The following is a 16,066-nucleotide window of genomic DNA, read 5'->3' as shown; positions in this document are numbered from 1 at the left end:
CAGATCAGTTGCTCAGTCGTGTCTGACTCTTTGCGACCCCATCAATCGCAGCATGCCAGGCCTCCCTGTCCATCACCAACTCTGGGAGTTCACTGAGACTCACATCCATCGAGTCAGTGATGCCATCCAGCCATCTCTTCCTCTGTCGTCCCCTTCTCCTCCTGCCCCTAATCCCTCCCAGCATCAGAGTCTTTTCCATTGAGTCAACTCTTCGCATGAGGTGACCAAAGTACTGGAGTTTCAGCTTCAGCATCATTCCCTCCAAAGAAATCCCAGGGCTGATCTCCTTCAGAATGGACTGGTTGGATCTCCTTGCAGTCCAAGGGACTCTCAAGAGTCTTCTCCAACACCACAGTTCAAAAGCATCAATTCTTCGGCATTCAGCCTTCTTCACAGTCCAACTCTCACATCCATACGTGACCACTGGAAAAACCATAGCCTTGACTAGACGACCCTTTTTGGCAAAGTAATGTCTCTACTTTTGAGTATGCTATCTAGGTTGGTCATAACTTTGAGAATGCATTGAATTTAACTCAGATGACCATTATATCTACTACAGCGGGCAGGAATCCCTTAGAAGAAATGGAGTAACCATCATGGTCAACAAAAGAGTCCGAAATGCAGTACTGGATGCAGTCTCAAAAACGACAGAATGGTCTCTGTTCATTTCCAAGGCAAACCATTCAATATCACAGTAATCCAAGCCTATGCCCCAACCAGTAATGCTGAAGAAGCTGAAGTTGAATGGTTTTAGGAAGACCTACAAGACCTTTTAGAACTAACACCCAAAAAAGATATCCTTTTCATTATAGGGGACTGGAATGAAAAGTAGGAAGTCAAGAAACACCTGGGGTAACAGGCAAATTTGGTCTTGGAATATGGAATAAAGCAGGGCAAAGGCTAATAGAGTTTTGCCAAGAGAATGCACTGGTCATAGCAAACACCCTCTTCCAACAACACAAGAAAAGACTCTACACATGGACATCACCAGATGGTCAACACCGAAATCAGATTGATTATATTCTTTGGAGCCACAGATGGAGAAGCTCTATACAGTCAGCAAAAACAAGACTGGGAGCTGACTGTGGCTCAGATCATGAACTCCTTATTGCCAAATTCAGACTGAAATTGAATAAAGTAGGGAAAACCACTAGACCATTCAGGTATGACCTAAATCAAATCTCTTATGATTATACAGTGGAAGTGAGAAATAGTTTTAAGGGACTAGATCTGATAGAGTGCCTGATGAACTATGGACGGAGGTTTGTGACATTGTACAGGAGACAGCAATCAAGACCATCTCCATGGAAAAGAAATGCAAAGAAGCAAAATGGCTGCCTGAGGAGACCTTACAAATAGCTGTGAAAAGAAGAGAAGTGAAAAGCAAAGGAGAAAAGGAAAGATATAAGCATCTGAATGCAGAGTTCCAAAAAATAGCAAGGATAAATAAGAAAGCCTTCCTCAGCGATCAATGCAAAGAAATAGAAGAAAACAATAGAATGGGAATGACTAGAGATCTCTTCAAGAAAATTAGAGATACCAAGGGAACATTTCATGCAAAGATAGGCTTGATAAAGGACAGAAATGGTATGGACCTAACCGAAGCAGAAGATATTAAGAAGAAATGGCAAGAATACACAGAAGAACTGTACAAAAAAGGTCTTCATGACCAAGATAATCACAATGGTGGGATCACTGACGTACAGCCAGATATCTTGGAATGTGAAGTCAAGTGGGCCTTAGAAAGCATCACTATGAACAAAGCTAGTGGAGGTGATAGAATTCCAGTTGAGCTATTCCAAATCCTGAAAGATGATGCTGTGAAAGTGCTGCACTCAATATGCCAGCAAATTTGGAAAACTCAGCAGTGGCCACAGGACTGGAAAAGGTCCGTTTTCATTCCAATCCCAAAGAAAGGCAATGCCAAAGAATGCTCAAACTACCGCACAATTGCACTCATCTCACACACTAGTAAAGTAATGCTCAAAATTCTCCAAGCCAGGCTTCAGCAATATGTGAACCGTGAACTTCCAGATGTTCAAGCTGATTTTAGAAAAGGCAGAGGAACCAGAGATCAAATTGCCAACATCTGCTGGATCATGGAAAAAGCAAGAGAGTTCCAGAAAAACATCTATTTCTGCTTTATTGACTATGCCAAAGCCTTTGACTGTGTGGATCACAATAAACTGTGGAAAATTCTGAAAGAGATGGGAATACGAGACCACCTGATCTGCCTCTTGAGAAACCTATATGGAGGTCAGGAAGCAACAGTTAGAACTGGACATGGAACAACAGATTGGTTCCAAATAGGAAAAGGAGTACGTCAAGGCTGTATATTGTCACCCTGCTTATTTAACTTATATGCAGAATACATCATGAGAAACACTGGACTGGAAGAAACACAAGCTGGAATCAAGACTGCCGGGAGAAATATCAATAACCTCAGATATGCAGATGACACCACCCTTATGGCAGAAAGTGAAGAGGAACTCAAAAGCCTCTTGATGAAGGTGAAAAAGGAGAGTGAAAAAGTTGGCTTAAAGCTCAACATTCAGAAAATGAAGATCATGGCATCTGGTCCCATCACTTCATGGCAAATAGATGGGGAAACAGTGGAAACAGTGTCAGACTTTATTTTTGGGGGCTCCAGAATCACTGCAGGTGGTGATTGCAGCCATGAAATTAAAAGACACTTGCTCCTTGAAAGGAAAGTTATGACCAACCTAGATAGCATATTCAAAAGCAGAGACATTACTTTTCCAACAAAGGTCCATCTAGTCAAGGCTATGGTTTTTCCAGTTGTCATATATGGATGTGAGAGTTGGACTGTGAAGAAGGCTGAATGCCAAAGAACTGATGCTTTTCAACTGTGGTGTTGGAGAAGACTCTTGAGAGTCCCTTGGACTGCAAGGAGATCCAACCAGTCCATTCTAAAGGAGATCAGTCCTGGGTGTTCATTGGAAAGACTGATGCTGAAGCTGAAACTCCAGTACTTTGGTCACCTCATGCAAAGAGTTGACTCATTGCAAAAGACTCTGATGCTGGGAGGAATTAGGGGCAGGAGGAGAAGGGGACGACAGAGGAAGAGATGGCTGGATGGCATCACCAACTTGATGGACATGAGTTTGAGTAAACTCCCTAGTTGGTGATGGACAGGGAGGCCTGGCATGCTGCGATTCATGGGGTCGCAAAGAGTTGCGCACGACTGAGCAACTGAACTGAACTGAATCCAGTTTTTAAAAAGATTCAACCCAGTTTTCTTCTTTGAGCACTCTTAATTACTGTTTCCTCAGATTTTGTTTTCAGTTGATTTTTTCATGTCTAGGTTTTTATGTGTATCTCTGTCTGTCCTTTTCAACTTGACTGTAGGGTACCCTTGCTCCAGTGCTGAGTAAAAGAAATTCTTTCTGTTAAAAAAAGCACATGATATGGGGCGTGATCCTTTATCACAAATGTTCTGGAAATGAGAGTTAGCTTTCCAGGGCTTGTCAGATTGACAGTGATGGTAAATTAGAAACATTTTTTTTTTTTTTTTTTGTATATAGAAAAGAAAGGACTCAGAGAGATGTTTTCCATTTTAGATTTATAAGTGTCAACTGAAAAAAAATCCATAGCCTTGGGCTTCCTCAGTGGCTCAGTGGTAAAGAATCTGCCTACCAATGCAAGAGGCACAGGTTCCATCCCTGGTCCAGGAAGATCCCACGTGCTGCTGATATCTTACAGTGAATGGTGTCAGATTAGTGATCCCCAAAGAAGATTAAGCTTCGGGACCAGGGTCCAGGCTTGATCACTCAAAGCTTTTGTGTAGCAGAGTTTTATTAAAGTAAGAAAGGCAACAGAGAAAGCTTCTGCCATAGACATCAAAAGGGGGAGAGTGTCCCCCTCACTAGTCTTATCAAGGCCTTATATACTTTTACTAGACCCATTCCTACAACATACATCTTAAATTAACAAGATTAGAACTAACAATAGAAAGGTCTCACCAGACCCACTCCACTTAATGTACATTTTAAGATGACAGGATTAGTCAGAAGGTTCTCAAGAAGGAGAAACATGTCCTCAGCAGGATACCTTGTTGTTATATAATCCTTAGTACAGAGTTTAAGCTGAGTTGCTTTGTTGTATAATCATCAGCTCTGGGCTTAAAGAAAAAAAAAATTATCCTTTTCTTCTCCTTGACGACTCCAGACCCCTATCTCCTCCTCAAGAGCCCCAGACCCCCTTTCTCCTCTTCCGGGACCCTGCACTTCTTATCAACCTACCTAGGAATTGACTCTCTCATTGCAGAGCAGCTAAGCCTGTGCACCACAACTATTGAGCCTGCGCTCTAGAGCCTGGGAGCCACAACTACTGAAGCCCACACACCTGGAGGCCGTGTTTAGCAACAGGAGAAGCCACTGCGATGAGAAGCCTGTGCACTGCAGCTAGAGAGTAGCTCCCACTCACTGCAACTAGAGAAAAGCCCACTCAGCAACAAAGAGCCAGCACGGCCAATAAATAAGTAAATAAATACAATCACTTTTTTTACAAACTTTAAAAAAATAAATAAAAGTTGAGAGTTATGTTTTATGCAGCAGCAAAACTGACGACTTAAGCCTGGGACACAGCTTAACTCGAAAAGACTGCTTTGAAGAGATGGTGAGGGAGCCAGGGTATATAGCAGTGCTTGCAACAAAAACAGGTCGGAACATCAAAAGATTACTGTTAATTAAAGAAAAACAGATATCTCAAGTTAAGAAATTTAACATTTTTCTATGAATATGCAGGAGTCTGGGTTCACTGACATCATTCTTCTGACATGTACCTCAGCTATCTGGGGCCAGTATCCTGTGCTTTCTCAGCCTGAGTTTTCTCAGCGTGCATTGTTAGACGATGGTTGCAGTGTCTAACGGTTTGATGGTGGACTTCATGTTTCCATCCTGAGTTCCCTTAGGGCTCACCATTGGGGTGACCATAATGTGGTGCCTTGCTGGCTGCAACATCCTTTGTTTACTGGTATGGCAGGCAATATTTTTCACTCACATAAGCAGACTCCACCTTCCCAGGTGGTGGTGTGATGTGGTGGTTTAGTTGCTCAGTTGTGTCCAACTCTTGCGACCCCATGGACTGTATGTTGTCTGCCAGGCTCCACTGTCCATGGGATTCTCCAGGCAAGAATACTGGAGTGGGTTGCCATTCCCTTCTCCAGCGGATCTTCCTGACCCAGGGACTGAACTCAGGTCTCCCGCATTGCAGGCAGTTTCTTTACTAACTGAGCTACCAGGTAAGCCCCCAGGAAGTCCCAAGTGGAGCTGGTGGTAAAGAACTTGCCTACCAATGCAGGAGACATAAGAGATGAGACATAAGAAATGCCAGGCTGGATGAATCACAAGCTGGAATCAAGATTGCCAGGAAAAATATCAACAACTTCAGATATGCAGATGATACCACTTTAATGGCAGAAAGTCAAGAGGAACTAAAGAGTCTTGATAAAGCTTAAAACTTGACATTCAGAAAACTAAGATCATGGCACCTGGTCCCATCACTTCGTGGCAAATAGATGGGAGAAAATGGAAAAAATGACAGACTTTATTTTCTTGGACTCCAAAAGCACTGTGGATGGTGACACTGGCCATGAAATTAAAAGACGCTTGGTTCTTGGAAGAAAAGCTATGACAAGCCTAGACAGTGTATTAAAATGTATATTTAGTATAAATCCAATTTTGTTCAACCACACATATATACATTTAAAAATATTAGCTAAAGTTGTCTCTGGGTTGAAGGATAATGAGTGATTTACAGTTTTAATTTCTATACATTTGTGCATTGTTGTTCAGTCGTGTCCGACTCTTTGTGACCCCATGAACTGCTGCATGCCGGGCTTTCCCTGTCCTTTACCATTTACCGGAATTTGCTCAAACTCATGTGGATTGAGCTGGTGATGCCATCCAACCATCTCATCCTTTGTAATCCTTTTCTCCTCCTGCCTTCAATCTTTCCCAGCATCAGGGTCTTTTCTAATGGGTCAGCTCTTTGCATCAGGTGATCAAAGTATTGGAGCTTCAGTTTCAGCCTCAGTCCTTCCAATGAATATTCAGGACTGATTTCCTTTAGAATTGACTCCCTTGAGCTCCTTGCAGTCCAAGGGACTCTCAAGACTCCTCTCCAACACCACGGTTCAAAAGCATCAGTTCTCCAGCACTCAACTTTCTTTATGGTCCAACTCTCACATCCACACATGATTACTGGAAATACCATAGCTTTGACTAGATGAAGCTTTGTCAGTAAAGTAATGTCTCTGCTTTTTAATATGCTGTCTAGGTTTGTTGTAGCTTTTATTCCAAGGAGCAAGTGTCTTTTAATTTCACGGCAGCAGTCACCACTGCAGTGATTTTGGAGGCCAAGAAAATTAAGTCTATCACTGTTTCCATTGTTTCTCCATCTAGTTGCTATGAAATGATGGGACTGGATGCCATGATCTTTATTTTTTGAATGTTGAGTTTTAAGTCAGCTTTTTAGTTAGTCTTAAAGATTGTTGTCATAACAACTCAGAGTTTAAGAAAAAATGTCTTATGTGACTAAGACAAAGCAATGTAGAAAGAAAGTGTTCATCCCTTTCTCCTCCTCAAGGGCCCTGGCCTCCTTATCAATCTACCTAAGAGTTAGCTCTCTCACAAGGAGCAAGCGTCTTTTAATTTCATGGCTTCAGTCTCATCTACAGTGGCTTTGGAGCCCAAGAAAATAAAGTTTGTCACTGTTTCCATTGTTTCTCTTTCTCTTTGCTATGAAGTGATAGGACCATGCCATGATCTTTGTTTTTTGAATGTTGAGTTTTAAGCCAGCTTTTTCAACTGTCCTCTTTCACCTTCATCCAGAGGCTCTTAGTTCCTTTTCTCTTTCTGCCATAAAGGTAGTGTCGTCTGCATATCTGAGGTTATTGATATTTCTCCTGGCAATCTTGATTCCAGCTTGTGCTTCATCCAGTCCAGCATTTTGCATGATGTTCTCTGCATATAAGTTAAATAAGCAAGGTGACAATATACAGCCTTGATGTACTCCTTTCCCAATTTTGAACGAGTCTTTTGTGCATCAATCAGCTTTTAATTTTTAAAGAGCCATGTTTATTTCATTTTCTGTAGCTTCCAGTTCATATTCTTTCCCAATGTTTGAATTTAGTAATTGGTCTTATTGATTCGTATTAAGTCTTTATATATTTGCAAAATTAGGGAGTTCCTTAGTAGCCTAGTCATTAGGATTCTGGGCCTTTACTACCATAGCCTAGGTTCAACCTCTGGTTGGGAAACTGAGATCTCACATGCCATGTGATGTTGACCACAAAACAAACCAAAACAAAATAAGCCCCGCCCCCCAAAGATTCTTAATATCTAATTGAAAAAGTAACATTGAAACATATATATTATCATATGTAAAATAGATAGCCAATGGGAATTTGCTGTATGATGTACGGAGCTCAACCCTGGTGCTCTGTGACAATCTAGAGGGGTGGGATGTGGTGGGAGGAGAGAGGGAGGTTCTAGAGGGAGGGGACGTATGTATACCTAAGGCTGATTCATGTTAATGTATAGCAGAAACTAACACAATATTGTAAAGCAATTATCCTCCATTAAAAAAAAAACTTTAAAAAGTTGCAAAATTACCCTCTTTTAGGATGTGAGCAAGAAATATTATTTTCCAGTTTATTTGTCTTTGATTTTGCTTGTTGTATGTTTTGCCATGTAGAATCTTTTCATTGTATATAATCAGGTTTAATAAACTTTTCTGGTTTATTTTTCTTTTAATGTTTTTAGAAAGGTCTTCCCCAATTCCAAAGTTAATTTTGAAGTCTCCAAGCTTTTCTTCTAGTATTTAATTTTTTAAAATATTGTCTTTGATAAATTGGTAAGTGAGGTTGGTCTGTAGTTTTCTGACAATTTTTATTGTTTTGATATCAAAATTATATTGATTTTATGAAACAAATTTGGAAGATTATCTTAAGGTTTATGCTGTGAAAAAATTACATAGCCTTAACATTATCTGCTTTTAAAAAGTCTGCTTTTAAAAATTCCCTGTGGAAACTATTAGTGCTTTGAGGCAGTGGTCTTGACAACTTTGTATAGTTCAACTACAATGACTAATCCTGTTTGTATTTTCTACCTCTGTTGGAGTCAATTTTAGTAACCTACAGGTTTTCTAGAAACATCTATCTTGACCTGGTTTTCAAATTCTTATTAAAGTTGAACAAGACAGATTCTTAAAAATATTGCAATTTTTCCAATTTGTGGTAACTTTTCCTTTTCAAAAAATTTTGTGTGTTTATGCCTGTCTCAACTAAAGGTAACACTACTAATTTTGTTCTTTTTCTCAGTGAGCCAATTCTTATATTCATTTAAAATCCTCCCCTTATGATCTCTCATGAAATGAACATTTAATGAATTATGTTTATAAATTGTGCTTTCCTTCTGGTTTGCTTAGATTTATTTTGTAATCATTTTTCTAAATTCTCGGGTTTATAATTTTAAAAATTATTTTTTAAAAAATATTATTTACTCACACAGACCCTTCATGGCTAGGTCTAATGAGTTAATTGATCTAACTGATCTAATTCTACTACCACTGCCACATCTCATTCATCCTGTTGATTTTTAAATTTTTTTGTTTAGGATTTTAAAAAACTTTTAATTGAAGTGTTTAGACACAAATACACATATACATTTACAGCCACTTAATTTTTTAAACTCTTTATTGAAGCTGCATTGTAACTCAAACTAAAAATAACTAATTTTCACAACTAAAAATATGTAAATTGCACCCAGATCATGAAACAAAATATTACCATAGTATTAGCACCCAGAAGTCCCCCTTTATTTCTTTCCAGACAATAACCACCCCACATATCCTGTCTTAAAATTGCAAAGAGTAGTTTTGGTAGTGCTTACATTGTTAAAAGTGCATGGTAACGTCTATCCTCTTTTGTTTATGAGATCTCATTTTTTTATGATTTTGTTTATGAGATTTCATTTTTGTGATTTTGTGATTTTGTTTATGAGATTTCATTTTTGTGATCCCGAACTCAGGGATCGAAGCCAGGTCTCCCGCATTGCAGGTGGATTCTTTACCAGCTGAGTCACCAGGGAAGCCCAAGAATACTGGAGTGGGTAGCCTATCCCTTCTTCAGCAGATCGTATTGACCCAGGAATTGAACTGAGGAATTGAATTTTGCAGGTGGATTCTTTATCCTTGAAATTAGCCCTTGAAATCAAAGAAACAATATAAATCTTATAATTTTAAAATTAGTGCATACAAGTTCTAAGTAGTTCAAACAATGGGAAAAGATTAAAATTGAGTGCAAATATTTCATTATCCCCAGACACCCGATGTCACTATTCAGAAATCGTATGTTAAATCATTTTTGGTACATCCTTCTAGAAACATTATATATACATATATATATACAGGAAGCATTATATTCCATTAAAACACATAAATTAAATCATAAAATATCTGCTTGCATTTTGAACTTAACAATATATTGGCGATATTTTCATTTCATGACACAGTAATCTGTCTCATTTTAAAAATGCATGCGTATCCTTTTCAGAGGTGTGATTTTTCTCATTGATGAATAGTCCTACAGTGATAATATTCCTGCAAGTATTTCTTCACTTGTATGTATATGACCAAATCTTTGGGGAAAGTTCTTAGACAATAATTTTGAGGTTGAAAGGTATTTTGTTGTTTAATTGCTAAGTCATGTCTCTTTTGTGATGCCATGGACTATAGCCTGCCAGGCTCCTGTCTATGGGATTTCCCAGGCAAAAATACTGGAGTGGGTTGCCATTTCTTTCTCTAGGGGATCTTCTCAACCGAGGGATTGAATCTGGGTCTCCTGCATTGGCAGGTGGAGTTTTTACCACTGGGCTACCAGGGCAACCCTGAAGGGTATTTTATGTATTATTAATTCTGATTCAGTTCAGTCCAGTCACTCAGTTGTATCTGACTCTGCTACCCCATGGACTGCAGCATGCTAGGCTTCCTTGTCCATCACCAATTCCTGGAGCTTGCTCAAACTCATGTCCATCAAGTTGGTGATGCCATCCAACCATCTCATCCTCTGTAATCCCCTTCTCCTCCTGCCTTCAATCTTTCCTAACATCAGGGTCTTTTCCAATAAGTCAGCTCTTTACATCAGGTGGCCAAAGTATTGGAGCTTCAGCTTCAGCGTCAGTGCTTCCAATGAATATTCAGGACTCATTTCCTTTAGGATTGACTGGTTTGATCTCCTTGCAGTCCAAGGGATTCATTCTCAAGAGTCTTCTCCAACACCACAGTTCATTAATTTTGATAAATATTCCAAATTACTCAGATTATGTTTTTAGAGGATGGAGATAAAATGCATTTCCAGATGTTACTCAGAAAGCTTCCTGAATAATCTGAATCTGTTTAAAAGACATGTGAATGGGGAAGGAGAGAAGTTGCCAGAAGTTCAAGTTGTAAAGCCTTGCTTTATTTTGATGGCTGCATCAACTCAGGCTCATCAGAATCACCTGGAGAACTGAGCAAATTGTCCAAGTTCCAGCCCCAGAAATCTTGACTTCGTTGATTTGGGGCCAGCATGGACACTGGTATTAAAAAACAATTTCCTCTAGAGATTCTGATGTGTGGCCAGTGTCCATAGTCACTGCTTCAGATAAAGGGGGTGGGGTAGAAATGGAAGACTCAGGTGAGGAATTTGTCAAGCATCACTCAGATTGTGCCCATGAAGCAAAAGAGAGAAATGAAGATCCACCTCCAATACCAAAAACACACCGAGTGAAAGGATCAGATCAGGTCTGGGGAAGAAAGAAGGTAGGAAGAGAGCTGTCTAGATGAGGAAAAGGCAGAGCTGGTTGGGGCAGGTGCTTTGAGTGTGAATCTTAGAGACTACTTTTTAAAATAAAGGTGAACTTGAGTCTGAAGCCTCTTCCAGGCTCTTTTCAGCCCAGGATTGTCCTGAATCAGTAGAATGGAATGGCCCACAGGGTAGGTAGCCATGATGATTTTGCACAAAATATTCAAGGGACTATTGATGTCAAAGAAGTTGGACATGTAGAGAAAGAGAGCAAGTACTTTGAAAATATAGAGAATGAGAAAATAGCTGATGGCTCTGATGGCCCCCAGGTGAGCCTCCATGCTGGGGTCTCTGGAGCCAGTGGCGTTGCTTTTCATGTGGAAGATGTGTCTTTTGAGAGAGATGATCAGCAGGGTGGCCGCCAGCATAAACATGATCAGAGGGATGAAGATCCCCAGGTTAAGGAAAAGAACCAGGTTGATCACAGCGGACTCCGCGAAGGACTTTTTCTTAGTGGAGTTGAAGGACGGGAGAGAAAAAAGATTGTTACAATTCATAGTATAGTTGTTTTGGAAGAAGAGCACACTCTGGCCCAAGGAAACAAACACTGATAGCTGCAGAAGCCAGGGCATCAGTCCGGAAATTCTCCACTTCAGCTTGAGGAAAAGGGGGTAGGAGAAATCCGCCACCTTCACGAAGTAGAAGACACTGAGCCAGGCAGCAAACCAGAGGCTGCAGTGATTTAAGAACATGAAACATCCTCTGAATGTGTGATACATGATGTCATCATTATAAAACTGCGGGGATGTTGAGCTTAAGGTAAGTTCTAGCATCATGCAGCTTTGTAGAACTATTCTGGATACACCCAGGAAAAGCAGGATCTTGCCACTGGTGGAGAGTACCTTACTGTGAATCCATTCAGCTGTGTTTATCCCTGCAATGAACCCATTTGCGAGGATACCAAGGATGCATTCCGTGCCGATAATTATTAACATCAAAGTGACAAGAGATGGTGACAGATCATTTTCTGAGGAACTGCAGGTTTGGATCATCCTGAGTGGTTGCTTTTCTTCAATGTCTGGAGGAAAATGTCTCCTTAGCACTTGGTGTGCTGGTCTGTGATAGCTCCCACTCATCATGTCACAAGAGGAAGCAGTTGATGCATCATTTCCAAATCTACATCATTTGTTTATTTTAAAAGTCTAAATCTGGAGCTGCAAATGATGGAAGGATTTGTTTCCTGTCCCCTCCCATATATTTTTGGATGCACTGGTGTGTTATTTCAATTGTGGGGCCCAGGGGAGAACTTGAGAAGACTCTCCTTTATAAATCACTAGCACAGAATTGAGAGCCGTATTTCTTAATAGCTCCAGTTAAGTCAACCATCTGTTCGCCTAAGTCCCTCTTTAACTGTTTCACTTGTGACCTCAGGGAACTGATTGAAAATAATAATAACTTCAAATATCTACATCTATCTCTCTCTATATATAGTTCTTATGTGCTAGGCACTGTCCAAACGCTTTCATATATATTATGAAGTTTGAACCTTACAACAGCCCTATGAAGAATGTACTTTTATTTTCTCCATTTTGCAGGTCAGGAAACTAAATAACTTGTCCAAAGTCAAAGAGGGAGAGAGAGAAGGAGAGAGAGCTGGGATTCAAACCCAAGCCACGTGGCCCCAGAGACCCTGTTCCTACCCACTGTGTTATATTGCCTACACGTGTGGATCCTTTTGTGTGCACCAAAGGCTAGACGCAGGGTTGGCTTAACTGTGACGTTTCATCCTAAAGGTCTTTTGTGGTGGCCTCACTACTTAAGGAAAGATATAATCGAGTTGAAAAAAACCCCACCTGTGAGTTGTTTTATTTATTTATTTTTTAACTACTCTGAACACTTTGGACACTTCTGGTCACTACACATGTGTGGGTTTCTGTGCCCTCTGTGGGGTGCCACACCCCCCTGCCCCTTGTGTGCTTACTAACTCGAAAGCTCTTTGAACCCTGTCCTTTTGGGGTGTTATGGGGGCTTCATTGCCTAGGCACAAGTGATGAGATCATCCACCGCTGGTGACTGATTCAGCCTCCAGCCTCACTCCCTGTCCTGGAAACCAGAGATTAGGACCGAATTTTCCAACCCAAGTCGGGGCCCATTCTTGGGGTATGTTCCAAAAGTCACCTTGTAACATAGCAAAAGACTTTAAAAAAATATTTTGATTTATTGGGCTGTGCTGGGTCTTTGTTGTGGCATTCAGGCACTCAGGGTCTTCTTTGTTGCCGCATACCGGACGGGATCTCTTTTCAGTTGCGGCATGTGGGTTCTAGTTCTCTGACTAGGGATCAATCCCGGGCCCCCTACACTGGGAGCCTGGAGTCTTAGCTATTGGACCACCAGGGAAGTCCCAACAAGAGACATTTTTTGTTGATCTTGTCACTTAGGAAATTCCAAGGGTTGTAGGAATTCTGTGCCAGAAAAGGGGATAAAGATGGGTGTATTTCTTATTATAAATCACCATATTAGAATAATAAAGCCAGAAGACACTGATTTTGAGAGACAGTTTCTTTACAGAGGCCAATGTTTTTTTACACAATAAATGACTTGAGAGACAATAAATCTATTTATATACAAATGGTTGCATACACACCCTTGAATGCACACAAACACATGTTTATCTTTCATCTTAAACAAATCACTAGGAAAATGAGGGTTGAAGGAAGAGTTCCTTGTTCCTTTACAAGGTAGGCAAATCACCATGGGGTGAAAACAGCATCCCAAGTCATGTAATCTGTTTTTGGAATATTAAAACCAAAAGAAGTGAAGAAAAGAATCAGTTTTATCTCGGCGAGGTTGTTTCTGATTTTAAAATGTGAGCGCAGTACACAGGATGATAAAATGGACTTCTAAACTCAGAATCAGTTAACTTTTATGAGTGTATTTAACTCTACAATAGTAAAGTAATTCCAGTAAAGAGAAGGTTGATGGGTGAGATGTCTCTGAAAATGTTCATCATATTTAGTTTTCCCTTTACTCAGGACTTCTTTATTTATTTGTAGTTTTAATTTTTGTTTGTTCTGCGACTTTGTCGCTGTGCGCAAGTTTTCTCCAGTTGGGGAGAGGGGTGGTGCTTTCTGGTTGCAGAGCATGGGCTTCTCATTGCAGTGGCTTCTCTTGAGCAGCACAGGTTCTGGGCACACGGGCTTCCGTAGCTGCAGCACATGGGCTGAGGTTCTCTGCAGCATGTGGGATCTTCCCGAATCAAGACTTGAAACTGTGTCTTTTGCAGTGGCAGATGTATTCTTATCCACTGTGGTGGTGGTGGTGGTGGTTTAGTCGCTACGTCATTTCCGACTCTTGCGACCCCATGGACTATAGCCTGCCGAGCTCCTCTGTCTATGGGATTCTCCAGGCAAGAATACTGGAGTGGGTTTCCATTTCCTCCTCCAGCTTATTCGCTGTACCACCAGGGAAGTCCAGGACTTTTTTAAACAAGGCAGAAAGTTTCAGAAAGTTTTCTGCCCTGATTAATAGTTTTAGACAAGTTGTTATGAATTTTGCCATTGTATCTTTAAATCTCTATTTCTGAACTCTAAATGCTTTCCTTGAATACAATGTCATAAGCAACTGCTACCCTGCTTGTTTCCATCCACTTTATCAGTAGGTCTGTAGCATCTTGGGACCTCCTATTTGGTTTTCAAGAAACTTTTTCTTGTCACTGACTCTCTTCCTCTTCTGCTGACCCAGGCTTCCAAGAGCGTGAGGGATAATGGAAAACACTCTCTGAAGAGTTTGATGCCACTCTTATCATTTGTTTTGCTCATTACTGTATTAAAAAAATAAGAATCAAACTGAGTAAATTTGGAAATGGAATTGGCTCTACTCAGTGATTTATGAATCAGGCAGCAAATAGAAAGAAGCTCAGGGAAGCTGTACAAAATGGAAGAATTTTATAGGCAGAGGGGCCAAAAAAAGGAAGTTTCTGGCTAAGAGTGGCGTGTTTCAGATAAAGTCACCTTTCTTTTGATGGAAGGTGGGAATCTATCAGGTAGGTTACCTCACTAGTGCTGATTGATTGGTTAAAGGTCCCGTTCCTGAGAGGCGGACTTATTATCTAAAGTCTCGGTTTGCTGATATAGGATATAGCACAGGTGACTCCATTCGGGGATTGTTTCTTTTTTAACAACTATATCTCATTCCTAGCTCCTAACATAGAGCCTGACCCCCCAGTACATGGATACTTGCTGGTGAATGAATGACCGGACTAGTGAGTTCTGAATTTCAGGGAAGTTCTTGATACTGAAAGACAGGCAGAGAAATGGAGTTCTACCACCTGTTAAGTCTTGAACTCTTGCAGGTCTGATGCCCAAATCAAGTGTGGGAACAGGAACAGTGAGACTGAGTGAAAAACACAGCAGTTCTTTGTGGTTCTGTGAGAGAAGCTCTGGTGGGAGGCAGAGAGGACAAAGGAAGGACACAGACTGGAGCGACCTCAGCTTGGGGGCTGGGTGTCACAGTGTTGGGTCCTGCGGAGAGGTAGTGGGCAGGAGCAGGGACCATGCACACCATCAAAGGCATTTTTAACTTAATTTTTAACATTGAAGCATAGCTGATTTACAATGTTGTGCCAATCCCTGCTATACAGTAAAGTGACTCAGTTATGCATGTACATTCTTTTTTTTTAAATATCCTTTTCCATTATGGTTTATCACAGGATATTGAACATAGTTCCCTGTGCTGTACAGTAGGCCTTGTTGTTTATCCATCCTGTATATAATAGCTCACATCTGCTGATGCCGCACTCCCACTCCTTTGCTCCCCGACTCCCTTCCTCTTGGCAACCACAAGTCTGTTCTGTCTGTGAGTCTGTTTCTGCCTTGTAGACAGGTTCTTGTATGCCGTATTTTAGATTCCATGTATAAGGGGTATCATATGGTGTATGTCTTTCTCTTTTTGATTTGCTTCACTTAGTATGATAATCTCTGGTTGCATTCATGTTGTTGCAATCGTCAAAGGCATTTTAGAAGAGGCTGTGTTTGCCATACCTCCTGGCAGCGTTGATTCCTGCAATGGAAAGAAGAATAAATTTTGTTTTGGTTGCACCACACGGCATGCAGGATCTTAGTTCCCTCACCAGAGAGCGAGCCCACACCTCCTGCAGTGGACGTGCTGAGTCTTAACCACCAGACATCCAGGGAAGTCTCAAGAATATTGTTGATGGGAATTCCCAGGGGTAGTCTGAAGTGGGGTGAAGTAACCTTTCTA

At 40.8% G+C, this 16,066-nt stretch overlaps 1 protein-coding gene across 1 annotated transcript; it reads right to left on the bottom strand.

Annotated features, from left to right (window-relative positions):
- Window positions 1-10,899: 10,899 nt before the first annotated feature.
- On the bottom strand, window positions 10,900-11,859 carry TAS2R39 (taste 2 receptor member 39). The gene has a single exon (XM_014478366.2). It carries the CDS (start codon window positions 11,857-11,859, stop codon window positions 10,900-10,902), a length of 960 nt encoding a protein of 319 aa, XP_014333852.2.
- Window positions 11,860-16,066: the final 4,207 nt, after the last annotated feature.

The sequence above is a fragment of the Bos mutus genome, chromosome 4 (genome assembly GCF_027580195.1).
Source record: "Bos mutus isolate GX-2022 chromosome 4, NWIPB_WYAK_1.1, whole genome shotgun sequence".
Classification (NCBI taxonomy): Eukaryota; Metazoa; Chordata; class Mammalia; order Artiodactyla; family Bovidae; genus Bos; species Bos mutus.
The sequence above is the reverse complement of the archived record's forward strand: the minus strand, read 5'-3'. Positions and strand labels throughout refer to the sequence as shown.